This window comes from Phyllopteryx taeniolatus, chromosome 20 (genome assembly GCF_024500385.1).
Source record: "Phyllopteryx taeniolatus isolate TA_2022b chromosome 20, UOR_Ptae_1.2, whole genome shotgun sequence".
NCBI classification, from domain to species: domain Eukaryota; kingdom Metazoa; phylum Chordata; class Actinopteri; order Syngnathiformes; family Syngnathidae; genus Phyllopteryx; species Phyllopteryx taeniolatus.
Window position 1 is genome coordinate 9,821,276 of NC_084521.1, and position 22,806 is coordinate 9,844,081.

Consider the following 22,806-nt stretch of genomic DNA (forward strand, 5'->3'; position numbering starts at 1 on the left):
CTCCTTCTCGATGACTGAACTGACAGGCCGCCCACAACTATTTCACGCTCTTGTATCATGATGTCATTATTTTGGTAATTTCCCATATGTCAGGGTTAGGCGATTAACTGAGCATCAAATTGAAATTCTGTGTAATGACCTGTGCTACACCTGTATTATTGCAACTGTCCACACCTTCCTTAAACAGACATAGATCAGGGTTTCTTAAGCTTTTAGTTCCAAATCATACTCCACCCAGGACCAAAACCCCCAAACTTACCCAGGATATGTTAATGTATAGCTACAACAATGACCCTATATACTGTATAAAATAGTATCGCAATTGCAACCAACATAGTGACCCAATTATACTATTCTGTTCCCGACACATGATTTGGGAAAATCCTTCCGTAAATATTAGAATCCAGAAATTTGCCTATAGAAATGGAGAATAGAAATTTGTGCTAAAATCCCTACCAAAATTTCAAATTGTCTTAGGTTAAAAAAAAAATTGGGTTGACATATTTTAAGCATTTGTTTGTAATTAAAACCCTCTTTCCAGTAACTTGAACTATAGTTGAACAAACTATTCTTGACATCTGATTTCAGAATGAGTTTTCTATCAATTTGTTGTGTATGTTTAATACTATGAAGCTAATACTATGGCGATAAAACATTTACATGGTTGCATAACAACCCTCTGAGGGGAACCGAAACTACAGTACAGTGTGGTCTGCCACAAAAATGAGTTGGACACCCCTATTGGTACAGTTTGCTGGTGCTGCTTGAATCTCTGAATTTCCAGAAACTTTTGTTTTTGTGAAAGCTCATGTGCATTTTTGATATTACATCTGCAGTGTTGCAATGCTGTTCAGAGGCAAAATACATTTTGAATACCAGAAGAACCAGTGACGATTGACTATTGCATCTACAGTGTTGCGATCCTTTTCACAGGCAAAATAAAGTTGGAATACCAGAAGAACCAGTGACAGACGGTCGGCAGACTGCACGACAGTTCAAACCGTTTCAGCCCTGTCGCTTTGTGCGCAACGGACTTTCTCATCAGGAAATGTAAAGGTATCTGATACCATTTGTGGACAGATGACTTCCAGATTTTTTTTTTAGTCCTGAGAGTACAGATGAGAAGTTCACTAAATGATTGCTTGACTGCAGTTAATGATTGGATGGGTCACAACTCACTTCAGTTGAATGCGGCGAAAACAGACGTTTTAATTGTTGCCCTGACATCTTGACTATTAAAGTTGGCACTTGCTCAGGATCACTTTCTAAAAATGTGTGCCCCACTTGGAAGAAAAGCCTTGGGGTCATATTTGATCAGGCCAGCCTATCTGATGAACAAATTAAAACAAACCCATTCCTGATTTTTCCCACCTCAAAAATATTTCTAAACTTAGGTCCATGTGATCTCATTGAACAAGAATTTGATGATTCCTGCCTTTGCCTCTTCACATCTTAACTAGACTACATAGTCTAGATCCCATAGGTTCAGCCACATCACTAGTGTTCTTTTGTCCTTTACTGACCCTTGTTCAATGTATGATTTCAGTACAAAATTCTAATGGCCACAGTGCCCTCAGTGTTTAGGATCCTCCATACTTGGTGGATTTGGTGTCATTTTATTGTCTTGTTAAATTATTATTATTATATATGTATGACTGTATTTTAACTATGTGAAGCATTTTGTGAGTCCTTTGTGAAACGTGCTATATAAATCAAATGTACCTACTTTCTTTCTTACCTAATTACTACTGTTGTTAACGTAATCAGTGTTGTCAGTGAACTCACCAAGGGGAAGTGGTGCGCTTCCGAAATCCAACCGATATGAAACATAGTCCCATTGGTTCCGTCATGACGTTACTTAGTTCAAACTGAATATTTTCAGTGGGTTCTGTCACTGTGGCACTGGCAAACAAAACTTGAGAGTAATACACACTACACCAACACTAATTGACATAATTATTACACGTTTAATGGGAGAATAAACATCTTAAATGCACAGCGCCGAGTGACGGTCCCGCCCACTCGTTGCTTGTCAGATAGAGCCCAGCGTTAGCATTAAGACGGCACTAGTTTTCTGAACAAGCCGACAGGTAATTTTAGATCAGTAAATAAGCGATGAACTTCTTGATACTAATTTGTTGATGTCCTGACTCGAGGGACTGCGGGCTTGACAGGTTTGGTGAGACATGGCCACACCTACTCAGCAGTCTTCGTCGAAGTGCCATTTAACGTTAACCCTAAAGTTGACATATATGTTGGCAATAATGATACTGGACTAATTTAACTCCGAATGTATACTTAAGTCTGTGGCATAGTTGTCCTACTAGTATGCAGACATTTCATACAGTAGTGTAAGGGAGTAGTGGAAAAAAACGTTACAAGTGAGACAGTCATTCTACTAGTGCGCCGTCTGCGTTCTAGTTCATGGACCTTCAGCTTCAGAGAAAGCTGTTGAAGCTTTTATTCAATTAGTACTAGTACACGCTTTGTCTTCACTCGTATGACACCTTTTCATGTTCCTGTATGGCAAAACTGAACTAGTTGACAACTGCGTACTAGTAGTGACATTATAAAAGGTTACTAGTTAAAATCTAGTGCTTCACTTGTGTTACTAGTAGGGCACAGATGTGGTAGTCCACAGTTTTTACCTCACTAGTGACATATTGTTCTACTAGTGTCATACAGCACTGGAAGGGAGTAGTGGAAAAACATTACTAGTAAGACACTGTTGTACTACTAGTGTGCTGAATTGTCTTATTAGTGAGGACAAAGAGCGTATATACAAGCACATGGATAAACTTAAACTGGATATAAAGGGTACTGAATAAATGCTCAGACAGGTTTCCATATCTTTGAAATCTTACAGGTCTGAAATGACAAGAAGCAGGAAATCTAGGCGGTCTCGGTTTAGGAAGTTTACAAATAGTACACAATGAACTAGTTTGCACAGCGGCTTAAGAATATGTCGCCACGCGGCACAAGATGTCACAATAAGTTACCACTACTTACTGTTTCTCATTTGATTGTTTTAGATTCATGGCCAAGAAGTGTTTTGCTTACAATGTTTTTACTGTAATTTTTACTTCACTACTGCATTAGCCTAGATTAATAATAGACCATTGTTGGACTGTTTTCCGACTCAAATTCAGCCGTAGAAACGGAAACTTCGTTGTGAACCGAGGACCCCTCGTATAAAGAAAAATACAGTATAAGTAGTTCCAAATGTCACTCTCTATGGCTTACTTTGTGTGTTGCATTCCTGAGTTTATCAACCAGCTGCCATGGCTTCCGGTGGCGTCCCGACTGGGACCTCCTATTGGCCCAGCAGGGTGGAGCTGACCATCTCCTGCGAGAACCTCATGGACATGGACGTCTTCTCGAAGTCCGACCCTCTGTGCGCGCTCTATATCAACGCCTCTGGCTCACAGTGGCACGAGGTTTGAAGTGTACCTACACAAAACTATTACTACCACAATACTTACAAAAAGTTAGGGATATTGGACTTTTGGGTGAAGTTTGAGGATGAACCTAAACGCACTATAACCTTTACAGGTGAATGTCATTTGACCTCTAAACCTTTAATTGTCCAAGTGTTCGTTTCAGTAATTTTTGCACAACTTGCTGTTCATAACACAACACAACATTCACCGCAGGTGTTTAATCCATACAAATTTTCATGGATGTCCACTTCCATGGCTTTCTGTCACTCTTCCTCTGTATCTGAATTGCAACCTGCTGATGTCACTCTATGACACTCTAAAGTCAGCGGTCATTTCACTCTTAGAACATCTTGCGCTGTTGATCAATTGCTTTATGTTGTCTTGGTCTCATGTCAAAATGTGAGCAGCATAACAAAGAGGCCCGTTTGAATACCAATTCGAATTTCAATTTAATGGTTGATTCATGGAATAACACCTGTTGTGAATTTTGCTGTTCAGGTCCTTGTTAGAGGACAGAAAGTTGTTCAAAAAACACTGAAATGTTAAACAGTTAGACGTACATTTAAACGTTTATAGAATGTCAAATGAATTCTACTTGTAAAGGTTATAGTGAATATTCCCAACCTTTTTGTGAGTACTGTATATGTGTGCAATTCCTTTTTACACATCAGACAGCCATTGTCTAACATGTTTGCTTATGTTGGTAAATCAGTTAGGGCGCACAGAGATGATCCTAAACTGCTTGAATCCAAAGTTTGCAAAGAAGTTTGTCATCGACTATTATTTCGAGACTGTGCAGAGGGTCAAGTTTTGCGTCTATGACATAGACAACAACACATATGACCTGGAAGATGATGATTTTCTCGGGGAGCTTGAATGCACTCTAGGCCAGGTGAGCCTTTTAAATTTAACGACAATAATGCAATTCCTCCAACCTTTGACCTTTACTCGTTGCTGCTCTTCTTGTGTCCAGATTGTTTCCAACAAGCAGATGACTCGACCTTTAATGTTGACGAATGGAAGACTTGCAGGTCGTGGTACAATTACAGTAAGTGTTTATGGTGTACCTAACAGTGATGAGTTCACTGGATTTCTTACTGTTGTATCAGATAATACACCAGGGCATTGGATTAAAAATGTGGTGCGCAAGTTGGCTGTCACCCTGTCACGAGTGGAGGAGCTGTTGATTAATTCTTGACTAGTTTGCAGCATAAAGAGCAATGGTATGACTTCAGCTATGGTAGGTTCAGAGTCATACACGCATCCCATTAAACATAATTATTAAAATGTAATGATTAATTGATACTGAAGTTTTGTCCATTCGCCCTCTTTTTAGTTACTGGTTAACACAGCTGGATTGTGTGCTCTATTCCCACCCCTTTCCCTATTCACAATCAACCTACATTTTGTTGGTAGGCAGAATTTGAAAAAGAACAACAAAGGGAAATTGGAAGGGCAAACATTTTTCATTTTTGTCCCATAAGCCACTAAAAAATTGAGCATATGCTGGCTACGCCCACTATGTCATTTGAACAGCCAACTACAAGCGGGCTTGTAGTGTAGTGCCTCTTGAGTGGAATAGGAAGTCAGAGACATATTAAGGATATTATGTCAATTATATACACATTAGTTTCGCAAGGACATTACAACTGCATTAAAAAAAAACTTGGTTAATTCGCAATTTTTCTTTTTCTAGATAAGTGCTGAGGAAATATCAGACACCAGGGTAGCAAATTTTGAGGTGTCTGCCCGCAGGCTCGACAAAAAGGTACCAAGAATCATCTTAAAAATATATTTGGCATAAGCTGGCATCGAGGCTTTTGTATGATCTGGTTTCTCAGTTTTTTTGGTGGTCCGACCCTTTTCTGGAGTTCTACAAGCAGACAGACACTGGATGGCAGCTGGCTCACAGGACGGAGGTACTCATGTCCCAGGCCACCCACCGCACTAACACATTTTTTTATTCCTTTGAAATATCATATGGTCTTTGGATTCGTTTTGACATAGGTTATACACAACAACCTCAACCCTACATGGAGACCCTTCCGCATCTTTTTGCGATCTCTCTGTGGAGGAGATGTTGAGAGAACTATAAAGGTTAAATGTTTCATTCTATTTAAATTTGATGTGTGTTTTAGTTGCAAGCCTATTAACATGCCCCCTTTTTTTTTTACATCCACCACCCCAGAAGAATGCTGTGATGTATGAATTTTATGCTTCCGCTTGTTTGAAATGTCACGCTACTGCAACCTACTAATGATACTAATAAGTCATCTGGTGATTGCATTTTCTCTTCATCTTACAACTCTCCCACACTTAATACAAGAGGGTACTTGGAGCCCGGCTGGATAAGAGATGTGCGTGTGTTTGCACAATTCATGGCGTCATCACATTAAGGTCTGCCTTTTTTAATTTTTCCTTCCCTCAACCTTTTGTTTTTGTATTGCATTTACAATGTTTGTGTTTGACTTTTGACTGCTGTTTGACCAGTTGAACACTTAGGGACTGATTTACTAAGCTAGCGGGCACTAAACTTCCCGTTCACTCGCGCACGCTGTTAACAACAAGCGTAAAAGTTGTGGGGAATGTCGTGTAAAAGAGGGATTTGCGCTCTAGGGAGCTTTGATGGTTTTCGTCATGGAAGATTTGTGAGAGGACCTGAGGTGCAAAATTAGGTTTGAAGCGATGGAATTGCAAGTGTTAGTGGTAGAGGCAAACGAACATATCGCTGAGTTACAGAAAATTAAATAATAGCTTGGATAATTTTGGGGAAGCCAGCAACTACATCAAAGCCATGTTTCGTTTGAATTAATTTGTCCCAAGTGGGTGGCAATTGGATATTTGTGCCCATCCTGCGTAGCATTGCATTTAAAACTTGTGATAGCACACTTGGAAAACTGCTCTGGGAGGGGCCAGCACCTATTGTCATAGTGCACTGAAATGACTCACATCCACAGAAATGCACAGTTGAAAGTAGTTTTGTCATTGGTGGTATGGAATGACTCCTTCCTGTGACTGGCTCCAAGTCAGCCCTCAGATCATTCAGAACGCCACTTGATTTTTATTATTAAGGCAATTGTATAAAAAACTGCTAAACATTTTTGAGAATTTCTGGCGGTGCCACCCCAAACACAAGTTTTGTCATCATTTTCAGTTCAGGTCAGTGGTAGTTACTTCATGCTGCACAATATGACACATTCATTTATCGACATACTTTGTTTTTCTTTGGATTATTGTATATTTATGGCCTAGAAGAGTTTTTCATATCTCTTTTCTAAACTGTGACTATGATTTTGCTACTTCATTAGTAATTTTGTGACATATACAAATGTCAGTTACATCACCACCACAGAACTGAAATTCTTCATAAACCGAGGACCCCGTATACACTCCACAATCAATAAGGATTCAACTGGAATATTTAATTTATTGAGACCTGGATCTGCCATGTGTTCTATAGATATTTTTTGCAGTATATTTATTAATGGTGGTTATCATTCACTTAAGAAGGTTCAAAATGTTTCTGAACAGTTAACTGGTTGAACTGATTATTTACTGTATTTTTCCGTGACTTTCAGGGATGTATTTGTTTTTTTATGGTATTTAAAAAGTGCTTTTTGGCATAAATATATTAAACGTCAGCTTTCATGTCATGAAAAAAAAAAAGTAGTTTCATGACACATACTGTTATATTTTAATTCAAAACCTTTTGACATTTTCTGACTGGTCTTTGCTTCAAGAAATGTGTTTTTGTGCTCAGGTTGACTGTTATGACCATCATGTCAATGGCTCTCACCGTCTCATTGGAAGTTTTAAAACCACCCTTGCCGAGATGCAAACTGCAACACACGTCTCACCTGTAAGAACTGTTTACCTTCCTTCACGTTGTTATGCTGTTCTAGACTGCTGTTTTTTTTTTTTTTCCTTTCTCCATTGTAGTCTGTATTTCATACATATGACTCGTGTCCTCACAACAGGTTGAGTTTGGGTGCATTAACCCAAAAAAGCTGAAGAAGAAAGACTATAAAAACTCTGGGGTCATTTATATTAAGAGCTGTCAGGTATGTGATGTGCTAACCTTTGACAAGTGCAGCATACTTCATGTTCTTACTGAATTCAACTGCATTATAATACAATAATAAGATTTATGCACTTATGTTAACTCCCTCCAGGTCGAGAAGGAATACACCTTCCTGGATTACATCATGGGAGGCTGCCAACTTAACTTCACTGTGAGCTCCACAATTAACAAAAAATGTACATTTTCACCAATAAGAATTTCTATTCCATTACCTAATTTAAAAAGGTACATTTTATGGTCAGAAGTATTGGACACCTGTGCTTTAAACCTCCAGGAACTGAAAATTTAAGAATATATAGTACATATACTTTTTTTTAGGTGGCACGGTGACCGACTGGTTAGAGCGTCTGCCTCACAGTTCTGAGGACCGGGGTTCAAAAGCCGGCCCCGCCTGTGTGGAGTTTGCATGTTCTCCCCATGCCTGCGTGGGTTTTCTCCGGGCACTCTGGTTTCCTCCCACATCCCAAAAACATGCGTGGTAGGTTAATTGACAACTCTAAATTGCCCGTAGGTGTGAATGTGAGTGCGAATGGTGTTTTTTTTTTTTTTTTATGTGCCCTGCGATTGGCTGGCAAACCGTTCAAGGTGTACCCCGCCTCCTTCCCGATGATAGCTGGGATAGGCTCCAGCACGCCCGCGACCCGAGTGAGGAGAAGCAGCTCAGAAAATGGATGGATGGATATACTTTTTAATTTATTTAACTTTATTTATCCAGGTAAGATACTTGAGATAAGATTCTCATTTGACCTGGCTGCAGACAATAGTGTAAAAATTTGAATTCATTTTAATTGAAGTAGGCCCCCTTGCAGCTACTGTATAACAATGTAGATGGGGGGGACTGGCTCACTATCTGTTGCCTTGTTGTCGTTCATCCCAAAGATGTTTGTTATGCTTGAGTTCAGGGTTCAGTAAGTCAAAATTTTCCAGAACAAAGTCTTCCAACCATGCATTTATGGACCTTGCATTGTGCACTGGGGCACAGTCATTATGGAACACAAAAGTTACAATTCAGGGGTAACTGATCAATTATTTTAATTGATAAAGATGTGTTTCCCAAGACTTATAGTGTCCTTGGCAGCAAAATGTGAAAGATATTATGTTAAATATATTTACAACTCTCTCACTGAATGTCTTGAACCTTCTTGTTTTGGGTACTTGGTCCAGATTGCCATTGACTTCACTGGTTCTAATGGCGATCCCAAATCACCCAATTCCCTCCACTATATCAACCCTGAGGGCTATAATGAATACCTGTCAGCAATCTGGGCAGTGGGCAGTGTCATCCAGGACTATGACAGGTACACTGAACTCTGCTCTATTGTATATTTCCAACACCAGTGAAGCCTTACTCTTGTAGTTTTAGTAGTGACTAAAATATTGTTTCATTACCTTTGCTGCTTCAGCATTTTAAAAAATTGCTTGTTTTATATAGAATGGAAAAAATGCCAATGAGCATGATCTACATTTTAAAGACATTTGTTGGAAAATTATTCCCAATTTATACAAGATGTCAATAATTATAACGTTGACCCTTCCGAAGGTTTTTGGTATTTGGGTAATGATAAAGAAAGTAATAAAATCTTCTCATTATACAATGTTTAATTTCAAACATGAAAACTGATGCAGCAAAGGTAGTGTAACACAAAAGCAGCACCACCGCCAATACCTTTGGCAATGTAGAAACAGAGCCAAGTGAGTGTAAACACCCGGAAGAGCTCACACATTCTTTATTCTGTTATTTTCCCTGTTGAATGAATATTGTTGTTTATCTTCATTTATTCTTTTTGTATCCATATCTCTTTAGTAACAAGAAGTTTCCAGTTTTTGGGTTTGGAGCCCAGATTCCACCAGCTTGGAAGGTATTGAAAAATTATCCAGGAAGACACGGTGATATATCCAGGCTAAAATATCTGTAAAAACAAAATGTGTATTTACATGAGAGATCCATTTCATGCATCCCAAATTTGAGTATATTAACATTTCACTCGTATTGTGAGATGTTATGAGCCAAAACAATAATACATTACAATCAGGTAAATGATTGGGGTTTTAAATACAATGTTGGAATTCCAAAATTCATCTTGCATTACATGGTAAGCTAAATTGTTCTCATAGATGTATTTGGGAGTTTTGGTTGTTGTTTTAGCATCTGAGTGGACAGCCTAGTGAGAACCTGAGAGGTATTCATGGTTATGGGTGCAGTTTTGGTTATGTCTGTAAGCCATGAGAGTGAAAATTTGATGTTGGTTCTCCATATGAATAGTTTGTGTTTTTAACCTAGATGTGCTGTAACAAACTTATTTAGCTAATTGTTTTATGCACACAGGTTTCCCATGATTTCCCTATCAACTTTAATCCATCAAATCCATTCTGTGATGGTAAGAAAAACCCGTTGCTTTTAAAAAATATTAATCTACCTTGGTGCTGTTCCTAGTGGTGAGTGCATTTGATTGCAGGCATTGAAGGTGTGGTGTGTGCCTATCAGCAGTGTCTGCCCCAACTGAAGCTCTGGGGTCCAACCAACTTCTCCCCAATTATCAACCATGTAGCCTGCTTCGCCAGACAAGGTCTCTACCAGAATAAAGCTGCAGTAAGTATAGTTCCTTTATAAGAAAGTGTTCAAACAGTCAATTGAAAACTAAGGCATATATAGAGACAGACAACTGTTCACACTCCCATTACTATACATTGTTTCTAAGTGGGATCACCACGGATCTCCCTGATGGATTTCCCAGGGGGACCACGTCATCTTGTGGTAACTGTACGAAATATGCTGAAAACAATTCAATATGCTATAGGTCAACATATGCTAAGTTGCAAAACTGTAAATCTCAATTTGGTGCTATTAGTCAGAGAAAAACAATTAGTATTAGTGTGAGATGTCTTGAAACGTTCAACTTTTCAAAAATAGAAAAAAAACCTGATATCTCGTCTCATTCAAATTGAAACTTATAAAAATAAATTTTTTATTTATCGTTTCAAATAAAGTGTGCTATCTTTCAACATTTTAACTTTTTGTTGCAACTTTTTGGGCAAACTGATAAAAAAGGTTTTGTACAACCTTGCACCACACAATCACTGAAACATTAGATCTCTCTCTCTATTTATTTTCTTTTACGTGGAAACAAAGAACATTGATATATTTTGGATATGCATGCTTTCCCCTGAGCAGGACCAACATTCATGTTAGCAGTGTTTAACAATGTTCTATCACTGGTAGTCTGAAATGTTTTTGTTTTCCACTCTCTGCTTGCAGCAATACTTTGTGCTGCTCATCATCACAGATGGCGTGATCACAGACATGGACTTGACACGCACGGCTATCGTCGAGGCCTCTCGCCTGCCTATGTCAATCATCATAGTGGGTGTTGGTGGCGCAGACTTCAGCGAAATGGAGTTCCTGGACAGTGATGACAAACCGCTGCTTTCGCCCAGCGGTGAAGCCGCTGCACGGGACATAGTCCAATTTGTGCCTTTCAGACATTTCCATGTAAGTAGCAACCCGCATAACACTCCAGCATCATCATACATGAATGTTAAATTGTTAAAACATCGTCTGTCCAGTTAATACATGTTGTAGTTATGTAAATGTGTTTATTTAACAGTTGTTCCCAGGAACAGATTATTATTTCTTAAGGTAAATTGTTTCCAAGTAGCGTCCCCTAAGGGATTGTGATTGACCTTTGAGGGTCCACTGCAATTGAGGCTTGAGTTTGTTCAGTGTAACCCAACTGACACCCATATCCATTGATGGTCTAAATAATCATTCAATGTTGCTATTATTTTTGTAATTTGTCATTGCAGGGAAACAGTGTGGGGCTTACACACAGTGTCCTGGCAGAGCTGCCTGAGCAAGTGCCATCCTTCTTTAATTCTTACAAGTTGAAACCTCCGAATGTATACGGCCAGTAAAGGTGATCTGAGAATGCTGGCCGAAAATGAGCCCAAATGCCTAGTATAAAATTATTCATCTGCATCTCCATCAACCTTGTGTCCATTTTAGCCTATTGTCGCTACTTTGTTGTTTCAAAGAATTCATTTGTTTTTAATAAAAACAAACTTCTCACTGGAGATATGTTTTTCATTAGACATTAGTGCTGTGTTGTTGCATGTGAAGTAGAGGTAAGTTAAATTATTAACCAAATGTATTTATATTTATGTGACATAATGTTGTCGATAAAACAAAGAAAAGTCACTTTCACCATCACAATATTAAAATAAATAAAACCCTAACATAAAAATGTGCTTTTTGTTATTATATCAAGATAAAATACAGTCCTCAACATAAACAACTAAACCCCACCAGATTTGTTCGAAAACCTTGAGTTTCATTTCAGAATAAATGTTTTCTATGGCATATCACACTACGAAATACTCCCACAATGGTGGGACATCAATTGCAAATTTTTATTTTTTATTTTTTGCTTAGTGGCACAAGCCTGAAGATTTCAGAGTGTTTATAATTCCTTCCTTCCTTTAAAATGCTTCACTGTTGTCATGGTGTTCTTTTTGTGATGAGCACTGTTGTTTGTGCCAAACATACCTTTTGGAATTATAGTCAAAAAGTTCAAGCTTGGTTTAATCTGACGATTACATTTTTTGTGCATGTGTTTGGGAGATTTTATTATGGTCAGGACAAGCCTACTAGAACATCTGAGATTTATTTGGGGTTGATCAGAGGCCCTTTAACTCATGTGCTGACTGTGATTTAACATGAGTTTGAATGGTTCATTCTGAACACAGCCACAAACCCAGTTATGAGAGTGTGTGCACAGTGGTGCAACCCCATTATATCAATTTGTTCTTTATCTATTCAAAAAATTTCTCCTTTTTGAAGTTGGACAGCTTATAAATGAAGTTAATGGTGGAAAACGTTTTTGAAAGGAATGATCTTGGTCTCATTTTTAATGTCACACAAACCTGACATTTGAACAGGGATGTAATAATAGACATTACAATGAGTCAAGTACAGCAATAGCTACTGAGCGCAAAGTGGCTAATGTGCGAACTTATGTTGCAACAGAGCTGCATGACTTTTCATTTGCTTAACCCATAATGACCTGCTTGATTTCTTCCCACAGTAACAGGGACTTGCTTGAAACCTGAAGGTAAGACTTCAAGGCGACGTATGTGAGACTTGTGACTTATTTGCACATATTTGACCTACTCCCACCTTTCATAGTAAAAGATGAGTAACAGTTACTGTTGTGTTTTAGCTCAATAGACTTTTTACGTACTCGCGTTAAAAAATAAAATAAAATCCTCGTGGATTCGAGAGTGATTCTGCTCGTGTGGAGTAAAACGGGTGACCCTGTGTGTAAAAACGAGCGTACGGGGCACCGCCCACGAGACATATTAGACTTCCCTCCGCTGCGGCGCTGCGACGGTGAGTTAAAGGCAAAAAACAACATGAATGTTCGATAAATTATATTTTTCGCTGCAACAATACTACTCTGGGTATTACCGTACCGTATTGCTACCGGTGTGTACGGCGTAACCGTGGCTGTCGAGAATGTGTTCAAATTAGCGGAACTTAACTGATCAGTATTTTATTTGATTGTATTTTTGTTTCTTCCGTCAGGCTGCCTAGCATCGTATTCCGTTACAAAAGGTGCTGAAACTAAACTGGACCCGAGTTAAATACTGCTACCAATAAAGTATGACACAGATACACATAATTGAAGTTGAACTTTGGAGGAGCCCGTTTACAGAACCCATCGTTGTTTATTTTACAGCATTCAGCTTTTATCGAATAGACTTCTTGCATTGGGACCGCTTTGGGCAATTAGACGGTGACTCAATTCACATAATATCATAACAAATAACAATAACGTTTGCTATTTTAACGATCCCACGCATTGCCTTTGCTACTACTATGGCGTGGAGACATGGAACGCCATTTCGTGAGTAGCATATACAGTTGGCCACACAAAAACATTTAATGTGACCACATTTAACAGCTTAGACCAGTTTTAAGGTCTTAACTTAGGCACTGAGATCTCAGTGTAGCCAGGTGAGAGGCAAGGTATCCCCCCCCCACGTACACAAAAGTAAAATAAACACATTTGTATTACATTTATATACAATAATGAAGTAGGCATAAGGCCTAATTGTAATAAGATGATACGACAACTAAAACTGCCCCCCCTCCCCATGCTACATCACTCAGCACATACCTGCAACATACTAATGCCCTTGGAATATGTTCAACGGTTCAAAAACAAAAGCCTGAGTCTTGAATTGCACATAAAAAATAAAATAAATAAATAAATACAATGACAACACAGTCGCTGATGTACTTAGGTCACTTTATTACCACGAGCGGCAACAGAATGCACATTCAGGAGCGTCTATCGGCTACAGCTGACGCCCAAGCACTCAACACGCAGGCTCACTAACTTGAGCCACCTTCGAGCTTGAATGTTACTTTACGCTTTCATCTTTGCTGATGTCAATCATCAGGCCTCCGCTTAACAGCTCACACTCAAGAGTTGAAGGTCTTCCATTATTTTAGTGTGCTGTTCTGATCATTGTTTATATCTGACAGGTCTTGCGTAGGTGATTTTTTGCTGGGATGGCGGGAGATGGAACCCCCCGTTCTGGGGTGACTGACTGTGTGACCAGGGTGGCCCTGAGTGTCTCCTGTGAGAATCTGATGGACATGGACTACTTTTCAAAGTCTGACCCGCAGTGTGTGATGTACATGAGCACATCTGGAACCACCTGGGTGGAGGTCAGTGCACGAATTCGTTCTTTTCTGGTTATTGTACCATTTCCCCTCACTGAACTTTTTATTTATTTATTTTATTTTTAATTTTTGCATACCTGCGGTTTTGCTCTATCCAATCAGCTGCTTTTACCATAACTTCGATACACGCTCATACACTGTCAAATTGATTTAATTTGAACAGTGTCAGGGCTCGAAGTAGTAGCAATCGGGACTCGATAAACTTCGAGCCCTGAGTGTACTGAGCAGCACTTTGGGGGAGTGGTCCTCCTCACAGTTTTGAGGTTGGGGCTTTGAATCCAGGCTCTGACTTCCTTGCATATTTGAAAAACATGCATGTTAGATTAACTGAAGACTCTAAATTGTCGTTTGATATTGAGGTGGGGATGATTGCACTCTGCCTAGCAACACATGGCCACGATGGATTGATAAAATCTGATAACAATTATGAAGTTCTATCATTAATCATGTATCATTTTGTTGTCTATTCATAAAATTGCAGTTGGAATGGAAGTAAGTAAAAACACAACTTGACTTCCCTCTTTTGACTCAAATCAACATATATTAATATTTATTCCTCTATTGTTTTTACTCCTGAATGTTCCCAGTTTGGTATCTGTTTAGGAACTTATCTGAAAGGAGGTCATTCTTCTTTGTGTTCTTATCGATTTGATAACGTATATGATATGCTTCAAACTATATACAATACAAAAAGAGGTTTGAGATCTGTTTTTGTTGTAGGTTGGTCGCACAGAGAAAATCATGAACTGCCTCAATCCCAATTTTTCCAAGACATTTGTCATTGACTACCACTTTGAGACGGTCCAGAAGTTGAGGTTTGAAGTGTACGACATTGACGACAATGTCAGCAGCAGTCTGCTAAACGCTGACTTCTTGGGAGAACTGGAATGTACATTGGGACAGGTATATAACGCTTTCTGCTTTACAAGTCCTTTTTCTGTCTATTATGGCAATACATTAAAAAAAAAAAAAAAACTATAGTGCTGCAGTACTTTTTAGGAGTTTATGTAGTGAGTGTTTTTTTCCTGTCCAGGTTGTGTCTTCGAGGAATCTAAAAAAAACACTTGTCATGAAGGACAAGAGGCCTGCAGGAGCTGGAACCATTACTGTGATTATTCAGATTCTGAGAGCTCGTGTTATATTTTGAAGATAATTTCAGTCAACACGATGCTCTTTTCATATTTGATAGATACGTGCAGAAGAAAGAACAGACAACAGGGTGGTGCGACTTGAAGTTGCAGCTAGACAACTGGACAAGAAGGTATTAATGTTTGTTGAAGGGATATTGAAGGAATATTCACAAATGTTTACATATGAATATGTATAGCATCCTTAAATTGATGTTGCACCCAAGGACGAGTGTATAATAAGTTTGGGTTTTTACCAAGGATTCAAAACATTTGAGCAAAAAGGCTTACCCAAAATGTCCATGTTTATCATTTGTAACATTTGTGTAGCAAATTGTGCATCATGATTTAAAACTTCCAGAACTGCGAGGTTTAACAAGCCTTTCATGTTTTTGTTTCAGAGTTTTTTTAGCAAGTCGGACCCGTTCTTGGAATTCTACAAAGAGACGGAAACAGGATGGCTGTTAGCTCACAGGACAGAGGTACAGAATTGGGCAAAGACATTGGCAGTTGGAGTGTGTTGTTTTTGGAACATTGATTTTTTTGAGTGTTTGACTGATGGATGTTACTTTTTGTGGTTTTGCAGGTGGTAAAATACAATCTGAACCCTGCATGGAGACCTTTCCAAATCCCAATTCAGGCACTCTGTGGCGGTGATGTGGAGAAATCTATAAAGGTATTGATAATTATATATTATATATTTATAATGTATTATATATTGATAAAATTGCATATTGTTGATTACCACCATCAGCGATATATTAATAATGTATGTTTCTGTTGTAGGTAAAGTCGTTTTTTATTTTTGACACAGAGAAGGTATCCAAATAGATACTATACCAAGTAAACCAAATGTATTTGACCTCAGGTTTTATGAATACTTTTAAAACTAATTCACTGGCCCCAAAAAATGTAAATATATATTTGACAATTGCTCCCGATACATTTCTTCGGGTTTGGTAATTTTGACTATAAAAAAGAAATACTATAGCTTCAGTTTATGTTTGTGTTTTATGTTTGCTGTCGCTCTCTAACCCTGTTAAAGCACACTTGGCAGGAAGAGGTTATTTCCAGCCAACATGGCAAGTGAGTTTTGCTGTACCCTTTCATGTGTGGTCTTGTGTGAAGGATCCATTGTCTGTTGTATGATATGCATAAATCATCACATATACATCTTTGTCTAAAGAAAATATCTTGAAAGAAAATATATTGCAGTATCTACTAAAAGAACCGGACCAACAATCTTGTGTCCTTGGTATTGCTTTGCTCTCAGGATTTTGGGTTTTAAAATAACAATGTTGGGGAAAAGCAGGCTTGTTTCCAAATTTCCAAAGGAAATTCGTGTGATGAGATAAAAATGAGCTCAAATTGATTATTACACAATGTTATTCATTAGGTGGTGTACAGGGGGACAGTCAGAAAGCGCTGTAATCTGTAACCTATGCTAATGCAGTAAAGTCATAATTACACTAAAAATATTGTATGAAAAATACTTCTCATCCATAAATACAAAACAATGAAAAACAGTAATTACAGCAGTAACTGAGTGTGCCACGTCGTGACATATTCTTGGTTCGGGTGCCCACATGTTTTATATTTACAGATTTTTTATTTTTTATTTAACAGACACACTTAATTTTGTCTATGAACGAACTTTGAACCTGCTCTATGCGCTCTTTGACAAATGAGGTCCCTGGTCTTGTCTGAAGTTGAGTAATATCCACTAGCAAATATGGTATTTTGTATCTGGATCGAGTTTTGAGAACGATCTTGCATTTATAACTATGCACATTTGTTCTTTGATTTAAAGGCGACGTTCAAAATAGTAGTTAAGGACATTGGCATTCCATCCCATTTCCAGGGGTTAGTGTATTATTATTATTTTTTTTTCTTTTTATAAATATAGTTAACCTCAATGTAGATGTTTTCATTTTAAATTGCTTTGTTGACTATTTGTGTGTTCTATGACTGGCATAGGGTTTCTTGAAACTCTTCATGCCACTCTTTCCAATGTTTTCAACTCTGGTGATACAGAGGATATCTGGCTACTGTGTGCTAATTTTGAGCATTTTAGGAGTTAGTTGTGTTATAACAGATCAGAGCATGTCATAATCTTTTTGTCTCACCTGTTTCAATTGGTAATATGCTGACTACTGTCTTTAAAAAAAAAAAAATAATAATAATCTTTTTTGACCTAGTGGAAATTGATGTCTTTTACTGACCTCTTCCTGATTGTCACACTCTCTTTCCAGGTTGATTGTTACCACTATAGCAGCAGTGGCTCACATAGCTTCATTGGATCCTTGCAGACTACACTTAGCCAAATACAGCAGGCTTTGCAAACATATGCGGTAAGTTTTTCCCTCACTTGCTACATGATTAGCTTATTACCGGTAGTTTACCTGAATGTTTGCCCCTGGGTGTCTAAATTAAAACCAGGGGGACATTTGCGGCCTGGCGCCCATCTTTATCAGCCTGTGGTATATTAAAAAATACATATATTTTAATAAATCATATTTCAAATTTTTTTTTTAGAATTGCTGAGCATATCTTTACCTGAACTGATTGACTGGTTTTAACGTTTTGACTGGTTTGAACATGTTAATAAATAAATTAGAAGAATGTCCAATTGGCCGCTGCATCCTCTGCTTTTGCTGTATGTGTGCCCCTTGGAGAAGAAAATAAAATTTGTACACCCATGATATAGACAATTTAGACAGATATAGGACCCAGTTTTGTGTTAAATAAATTAGAAGTGGATTTGAACTGGACATTTGTATTTATTTTCCGTCCTCAGGGTGAGTTTGAATGCATCGACAGGAAGAAGAAGCAGAACAAGAAAGGCTACAAAAACTCTGGTATTATAGTCATTAAGCAATGCAAGGTACTCAATGTTGTTTGTTCTTTCTGACCTACGTGTAATAATTATCTCCTTAATTTGCTATATATATATATATATATATATATATATATTTTTTTTTTTTTTTATCTGTTAGAGCAGTGGTTCCCAACCAAAGTACAGAATAGTGTGTCGTGAGAGATCATTCGGTGTGCTGCGTGAAATTACCCAATTGTACTTAACTGATCTGAAAATTATGACTGACTACAAATAAAGTATCTTTGTTCATCTGTCGACGGCAGCAGAAGTGACAAATTCCACGAGATGACAGAAGGCATAGCATATAAGGAACCTGTGTAGCCACATTTCATTCACACTACGGACTTACTAAACCGTAAAGAAATTTGTACTTTTAGAAGAGGTCATCATTTTTTCATCATATATACATTTTGTGATATTTTTGTTTGGTGGTTTGCTGTGGGATTTTTCCATTGTGAAATATGTGCCTTGACTATAAAGGTTGGGAAACACTGTTAGCTGGCTATTTAAATTATTTACACACCACCTTTTTAAACTTTTTCTCCAAGGAAATAAAAAATATTAAAATAGTTTCTGTTTGGACCAATTTTCATATAATTGATGAACAAGCATGTAGTGTATTTGTAAATTTTTGATGCACAACTCATTATTTTCTGTCACAAATATTCTTTGCAGATTGTGAAGGAGTATACTTTCCTTGATTACATATTTGGTGGCTGTCAGATAAACTTCACGGTGAGTAAAGATTTGCAATTTATTTTTATTTTTTTCAACACATAATTCATCTCCAGTAATATATTTATAATCTCCTCTATCTATCTATTTATGCCAGATCGCCATTGACTTCACAGGGTCCAATGGGGATCCCAAGTCTCCACAGTCCCTCCATTACATCCACCCTTACGGCTATAATGACTACCTTTCGGCTATCACGGCAGTGGGTAATATCATCCAAGACTATGACAGGTAAAGGAGGATGTCTAAGAGTCCTTGTAATGTACGTACACACTGGGAAGAACAACTTTTGGAATAAAACAGTTATTAATGTAGAATTCTGTGCATGAAGCATTGGTTCAAATCCCACTCAGTCACGGTGTGAATGGGAGTGTAAATTGGTTTTCTGTTTCTATATGTTCCCTCTGATTGCCTGGCGACCACAGTCCAGGTTGTCGTCTGCTTTTTGACCGAAGTCAGTTATGGATGACTTCATTGGATTTTGAGACATGGGGGATCTTAGTTGTGTAACCATTTATAATCTTTTGTAAATCACTAAACTAATCCTTTGATTTTATTATTTTTTTTTTTTTGTGAAGCGATAAGATGTTCCCTGTTTTGGGGTTCGGCGCTCAGATCCCTCCTACATGGCAGGTGATTTTGGTTCTTGCTTTTAGCAGACATCACACTCATTTGAGTCATTTCTATTGGATTGAATCAGATTAATTGTTGTTCAGTTGTTGTCGTTTTTTTTTTTTTCCAGGTCAGCCATGAGTTTGCCGTCAACTTCAACCCTTCAAATCCATTTTGTGAAGGTAATGAAAATCTAAAGCTAATAGATTAACACATCAACACAGAAAATATCGTAACAATCATCAATGCCTTGAATACAAGACTGTTAAACATACAAGAAAGAAGAAACATTAGTTGGGCACATTGTATCAGGTACGAATCGTAACACCTTTGACAACCAGTACAGGCATGACTGATGGAGTCTTATTTTATTCTTGGATTCCTGCCATCTGGAAAATCCATCCATCCCTTTTCTGTACCTCTTATCCTCACTAGGGTCGTGGGCGTGCTGCAGCCTGTCCCAGCTAACTTCGGGCAAGAGGCGGGTACACCCTGAACTGGTCGCCAGTCAATCGCAGGGCACATATAAACAAACAACCTTCGCACTCACATTCACCCCTACGGCCAATTTAGAGTCTTCAATCAACCTACCACGCATGTATTTGGGATGTGGGAGGAAACTGGAGTACCCGGAGAAAACCCACGCAGGCACGGGGAGAACATGCAAACTCCATACAGACGGCCGGGATTTGAACCCCGGTCCTCGGAACTGTGAGGCAGTCGTGCTAACGTTGCCCACCTGGAAAATACAAAAAAAAAAAAAAAACGCCTGCGCAAACATACATTGTGTATTTTGTCACACTTGATGTACATGAGGAAACGTGTGTGCAAACCACAATCTAATGCAATGTTGGCTTCCTATTACTGTACATCAAAAGGGATCTGATGTTTTACTATCATGAGAAATAGCACAACTGTTACCTGTATTTTAAGAATATTGCATAGAACCGGGCACAAGAATAAGGCCCATACAAACAGGTGTGTACACGTTCAAACCATGGTGTTGGCAAACCGGTGGTACGTCAACGTGATCTTTCATGTAGAGTCTAGGGCCTACAAACTTGTGATGTACTGTTCTGTGTTTTAAGGTATTGAAGGTGTTGTCCAAGCCTACCAGCAGTGTTTGCCGCAGGTGAAGCTCTACGGCCCTACAAACTTCTCTCCAGTCATCAACCACGTTGCTCGTTTTGGCAGCCAGGCTTTACAGCAGCAAACTGCCTCTGTGAGTGTCAAATCAATTTAATCGGTCTTAATTTTAGCATAAAGCAGTTGAGAAAGACAACATGGCGTTTGCTCTGTCTTTAATCTTTAATCACATTTTACTCATTCCGTTATGGAAATGATTCACAGCAATACGTTGTGCTGCTCATCATCACTGACGGCGTGATCACGGACATGGATCAGACTCGCGATGCCATCGTCAAAGCCTCGCGTCTGCCCATGTCCATCATTATCGTGGGAGTGGGCAGGGCAGACTTCAGCGCCATGGAGTTCTTGGATGGAGATGACGGACTTTTGCGCTCAGCTGCAGGCGAAACTGCCATGAGAGATATTGTCCAGTTTGTTCCATTCAGACAGTTCAAAAATGTAAGTTCTACATAACTTCAATAATACTTCACCATATTTTGTTCTCGCTGTCTTTTTACATTGCCAAATATGTGAATGTTCTACTTTTCATTTCAGGCAGGCGCTGCTGCCCTTGCCCAAAGCGTACTGGCTGAGTTACCTGACCAAGTGGCCTCATTCTTCAATTTATTTGACCTGAAGCCCCCCAGTGACCCCAGTCCTTCGAATTGTAATCGAACATAACTATTGGCGCAGAATTATACCACTAATGAGGTTCCCTGCTCTGTTAAACCACTATGTCTTGTATTTAACAAAACAAATATCCTGTCTTTGATATTAAGTGTCAATTGAGTGATATTTTCTTGATAAACAAAATATCGTAGTAGCCATGTGCCTACCCACTTCAAAATATCTACCTCCTATATTTTGTAAAGTATGGGTCATTATGTCAGCAATTGTCTTCTACTCTATCAGCTGCCTGTTTCCACTCCATACAGAATCAATTAGAACCCCCCCATGTTTTCATGTTGAAAATATCCACTGGAAATATGGTCTTTAATGCAAACAGACATATTTCAAAAAGAATGGATGGCCTAGTCTTTATAACTAATAACGAAACTAATCTGGTAACAAATTCTAAATATGCAACAATTAAAGAAGTAACATAACACTTATTAGGATGATGATAACACCATTTCATAGATGTAATCATTCATCACATAAATCAAAGGCAACAAAATGTCTTATCAACTTTGTGTTTCTGCTTGGATAACTAAGCACAATAGCTTTTTTTCCTCTCCCCCAGACAAATATGACATGTTGGGTTGGTATTCTTGCAAATCCAGGTTACCTCACTACTGTTTGCATGAGACAAGTTACTGGATGTTTCATGTTTGGGGATATGACTAAAAACTACAACACTGCAGTTTGCGCTAATACCACAGTTGGTTTTATTCAAATCATCTCTCTGTTTCTGTTTAGATACAAACAGAAAGCAATTTAGTCTGAATTGATGATTCCAACTATACATATTTTTTAGTTCTGATACAAGTGTACTTCATTTCAATAATCCCATAAAAGATCCATGTGATTTCGAATGATTTGCTGCCCCTGCCTCTCGCAACAACTGATGTGGACATGCTGTTTATACAGCAAAAGTGCAGGATCACTAAACATTGTCATGTTATGTATAATGCCAGCAGGGACAAGCCAGTATTCTGACTTTATTTCTAGTCTTATTGTAAGAATTGTTTATGCACCATAATGTACTGAAGTAATTTTACATTGCAGAGTTGGCATTTCTTATACACCACTGCTTCTGAAGGTAAGAGTTCTTTGTGAATGTTAAGAAAGAAAATTTAACACATTCTATTCATTTGTTAATTTATAAATCATTTGTAATTTTGTATTTTTCCATGTAATGTGAGCTGTCAAACTTGGCAACTGACATCCCCCTGTATCCTGAGTATATAAAAAGTGTCATTAACCCAAATGATGCCCCTCACTACATTTTGTCTGTCGCCTATCGGGACTGACAGTATGGTTGTCAGTCGACATACTCTACACCAAGGATTCTCAACTGGTGCAGCAACATAAATGGGGAAATGCCGGTCCCAGCC

General features: G+C 38.4%; 2 protein-coding genes across 4 annotated transcripts; both read left to right on the forward strand.

Annotated features, from left to right (window-relative positions):
- The first annotated feature begins 1,968 nt into the window (after positions 1-1,968).
- Positions 1,969-11,592, forward strand: LOC133470568 (copine-3-like). 2 transcript variants are annotated; one of them, XM_061759063.1, is made up of 16 exons: positions 1,969-2,090; positions 3,265-3,437; positions 4,153-4,332; positions 4,414-4,488; positions 5,137-5,208; positions 5,282-5,359; positions 5,448-5,537; positions 7,201-7,299; positions 7,418-7,501; positions 7,613-7,672; positions 8,686-8,819; positions 9,326-9,380; positions 9,848-9,899; positions 9,978-10,111; positions 10,778-11,011; positions 11,326-11,592. In XM_061759063.1, the coding sequence occupies exons 2-16, from the start codon at positions 3,282-3,284 to the stop codon at positions 11,431-11,433; spliced, it is 1,611 nt and encodes a 536-aa protein (XP_061615047.1). In that variant the 5' UTR covers positions 1,969-2,090; positions 3,265-3,281; the 3' UTR covers positions 11,434-11,592. The 2 variants fall into 2 exon arrangements, with proteins under 2 accessions (XP_061615047.1, XP_061615048.1); XM_061759064.1 differs by having other exon boundaries at positions 2,043-2,179.
- Positions 11,593-12,507: 915 nt separating this feature from the next.
- On the forward strand, positions 12,508-22,679 carry LOC133469885 (copine-3-like). 2 transcript variants are annotated; one of them, XM_061757445.1, is made up of 16 exons: positions 12,508-12,629; positions 14,069-14,254; positions 14,990-15,172; positions 15,303-15,377; positions 15,459-15,530; positions 15,798-15,878; positions 15,983-16,072; positions 17,649-17,747; positions 18,194-18,280; positions 18,950-19,009; positions 19,107-19,240; positions 19,588-19,642; positions 19,752-19,803; positions 20,710-20,843; positions 20,972-21,208; positions 21,305-22,679. In XM_061757445.1, exons 2-16 carry the CDS (start codon positions 14,096-14,098, stop codon positions 21,428-21,430), a joined length of 1,644 nt encoding a protein of 547 aa, XP_061613429.1. In that variant the 5' UTR covers positions 12,508-12,629; positions 14,069-14,095; the 3' UTR covers positions 21,431-22,679. The 2 variants fall into 2 exon arrangements, with proteins under 2 accessions (XP_061613429.1, XP_061613428.1); XM_061757444.1 differs by lacking the exon at positions 12,508-12,629 and adding an exon at positions 12,787-12,907.
- Positions 22,680-22,806: the final 127 nt, after the last annotated feature.

Bases quoted from the DNA above. Each gene is read 5' to 3' on its own strand.
- LOC133470568 (XM_061759063.1), top strand. From the start codon at position 3,282: ATGGCTTCCGGTGGCGTCCCGACTGGGACCTCCTATTGGCCCAGCAGG. The intron at 3,438-4,152 runs GTTTGAAGTGTA...TTGGTAAATCAG, and splicing joins CTGGCTCACAGTGGCACGAG to TTAGGGCGCACAGAGATGAT. The intron at 5,209-5,281 runs GTACCAAGAATC...CTGGTTTCTCAG, and splicing joins CCCGCAGGCTCGACAAAAAG to TTTTTTTGGTGGTCCGACCC.
- LOC133469885 (XM_061757445.1), top strand. From the start codon at position 14,096: ATGGCGGGAGATGGAACCCCCCGTTCTGGGGTGACTGACTGTGTGACC. The intron at 18,281-18,949 runs GTACTCAATGTT...TATTCTTTGCAG, and splicing joins TAGTCATTAAGCAATGCAAG to ATTGTGAAGGAGTATACTTT. The intron at 19,643-19,751 runs GTGATTTTGGTT...TTTTTTTTCCAG, and splicing joins AGATCCCTCCTACATGGCAG to GTCAGCCATGAGTTTGCCGT.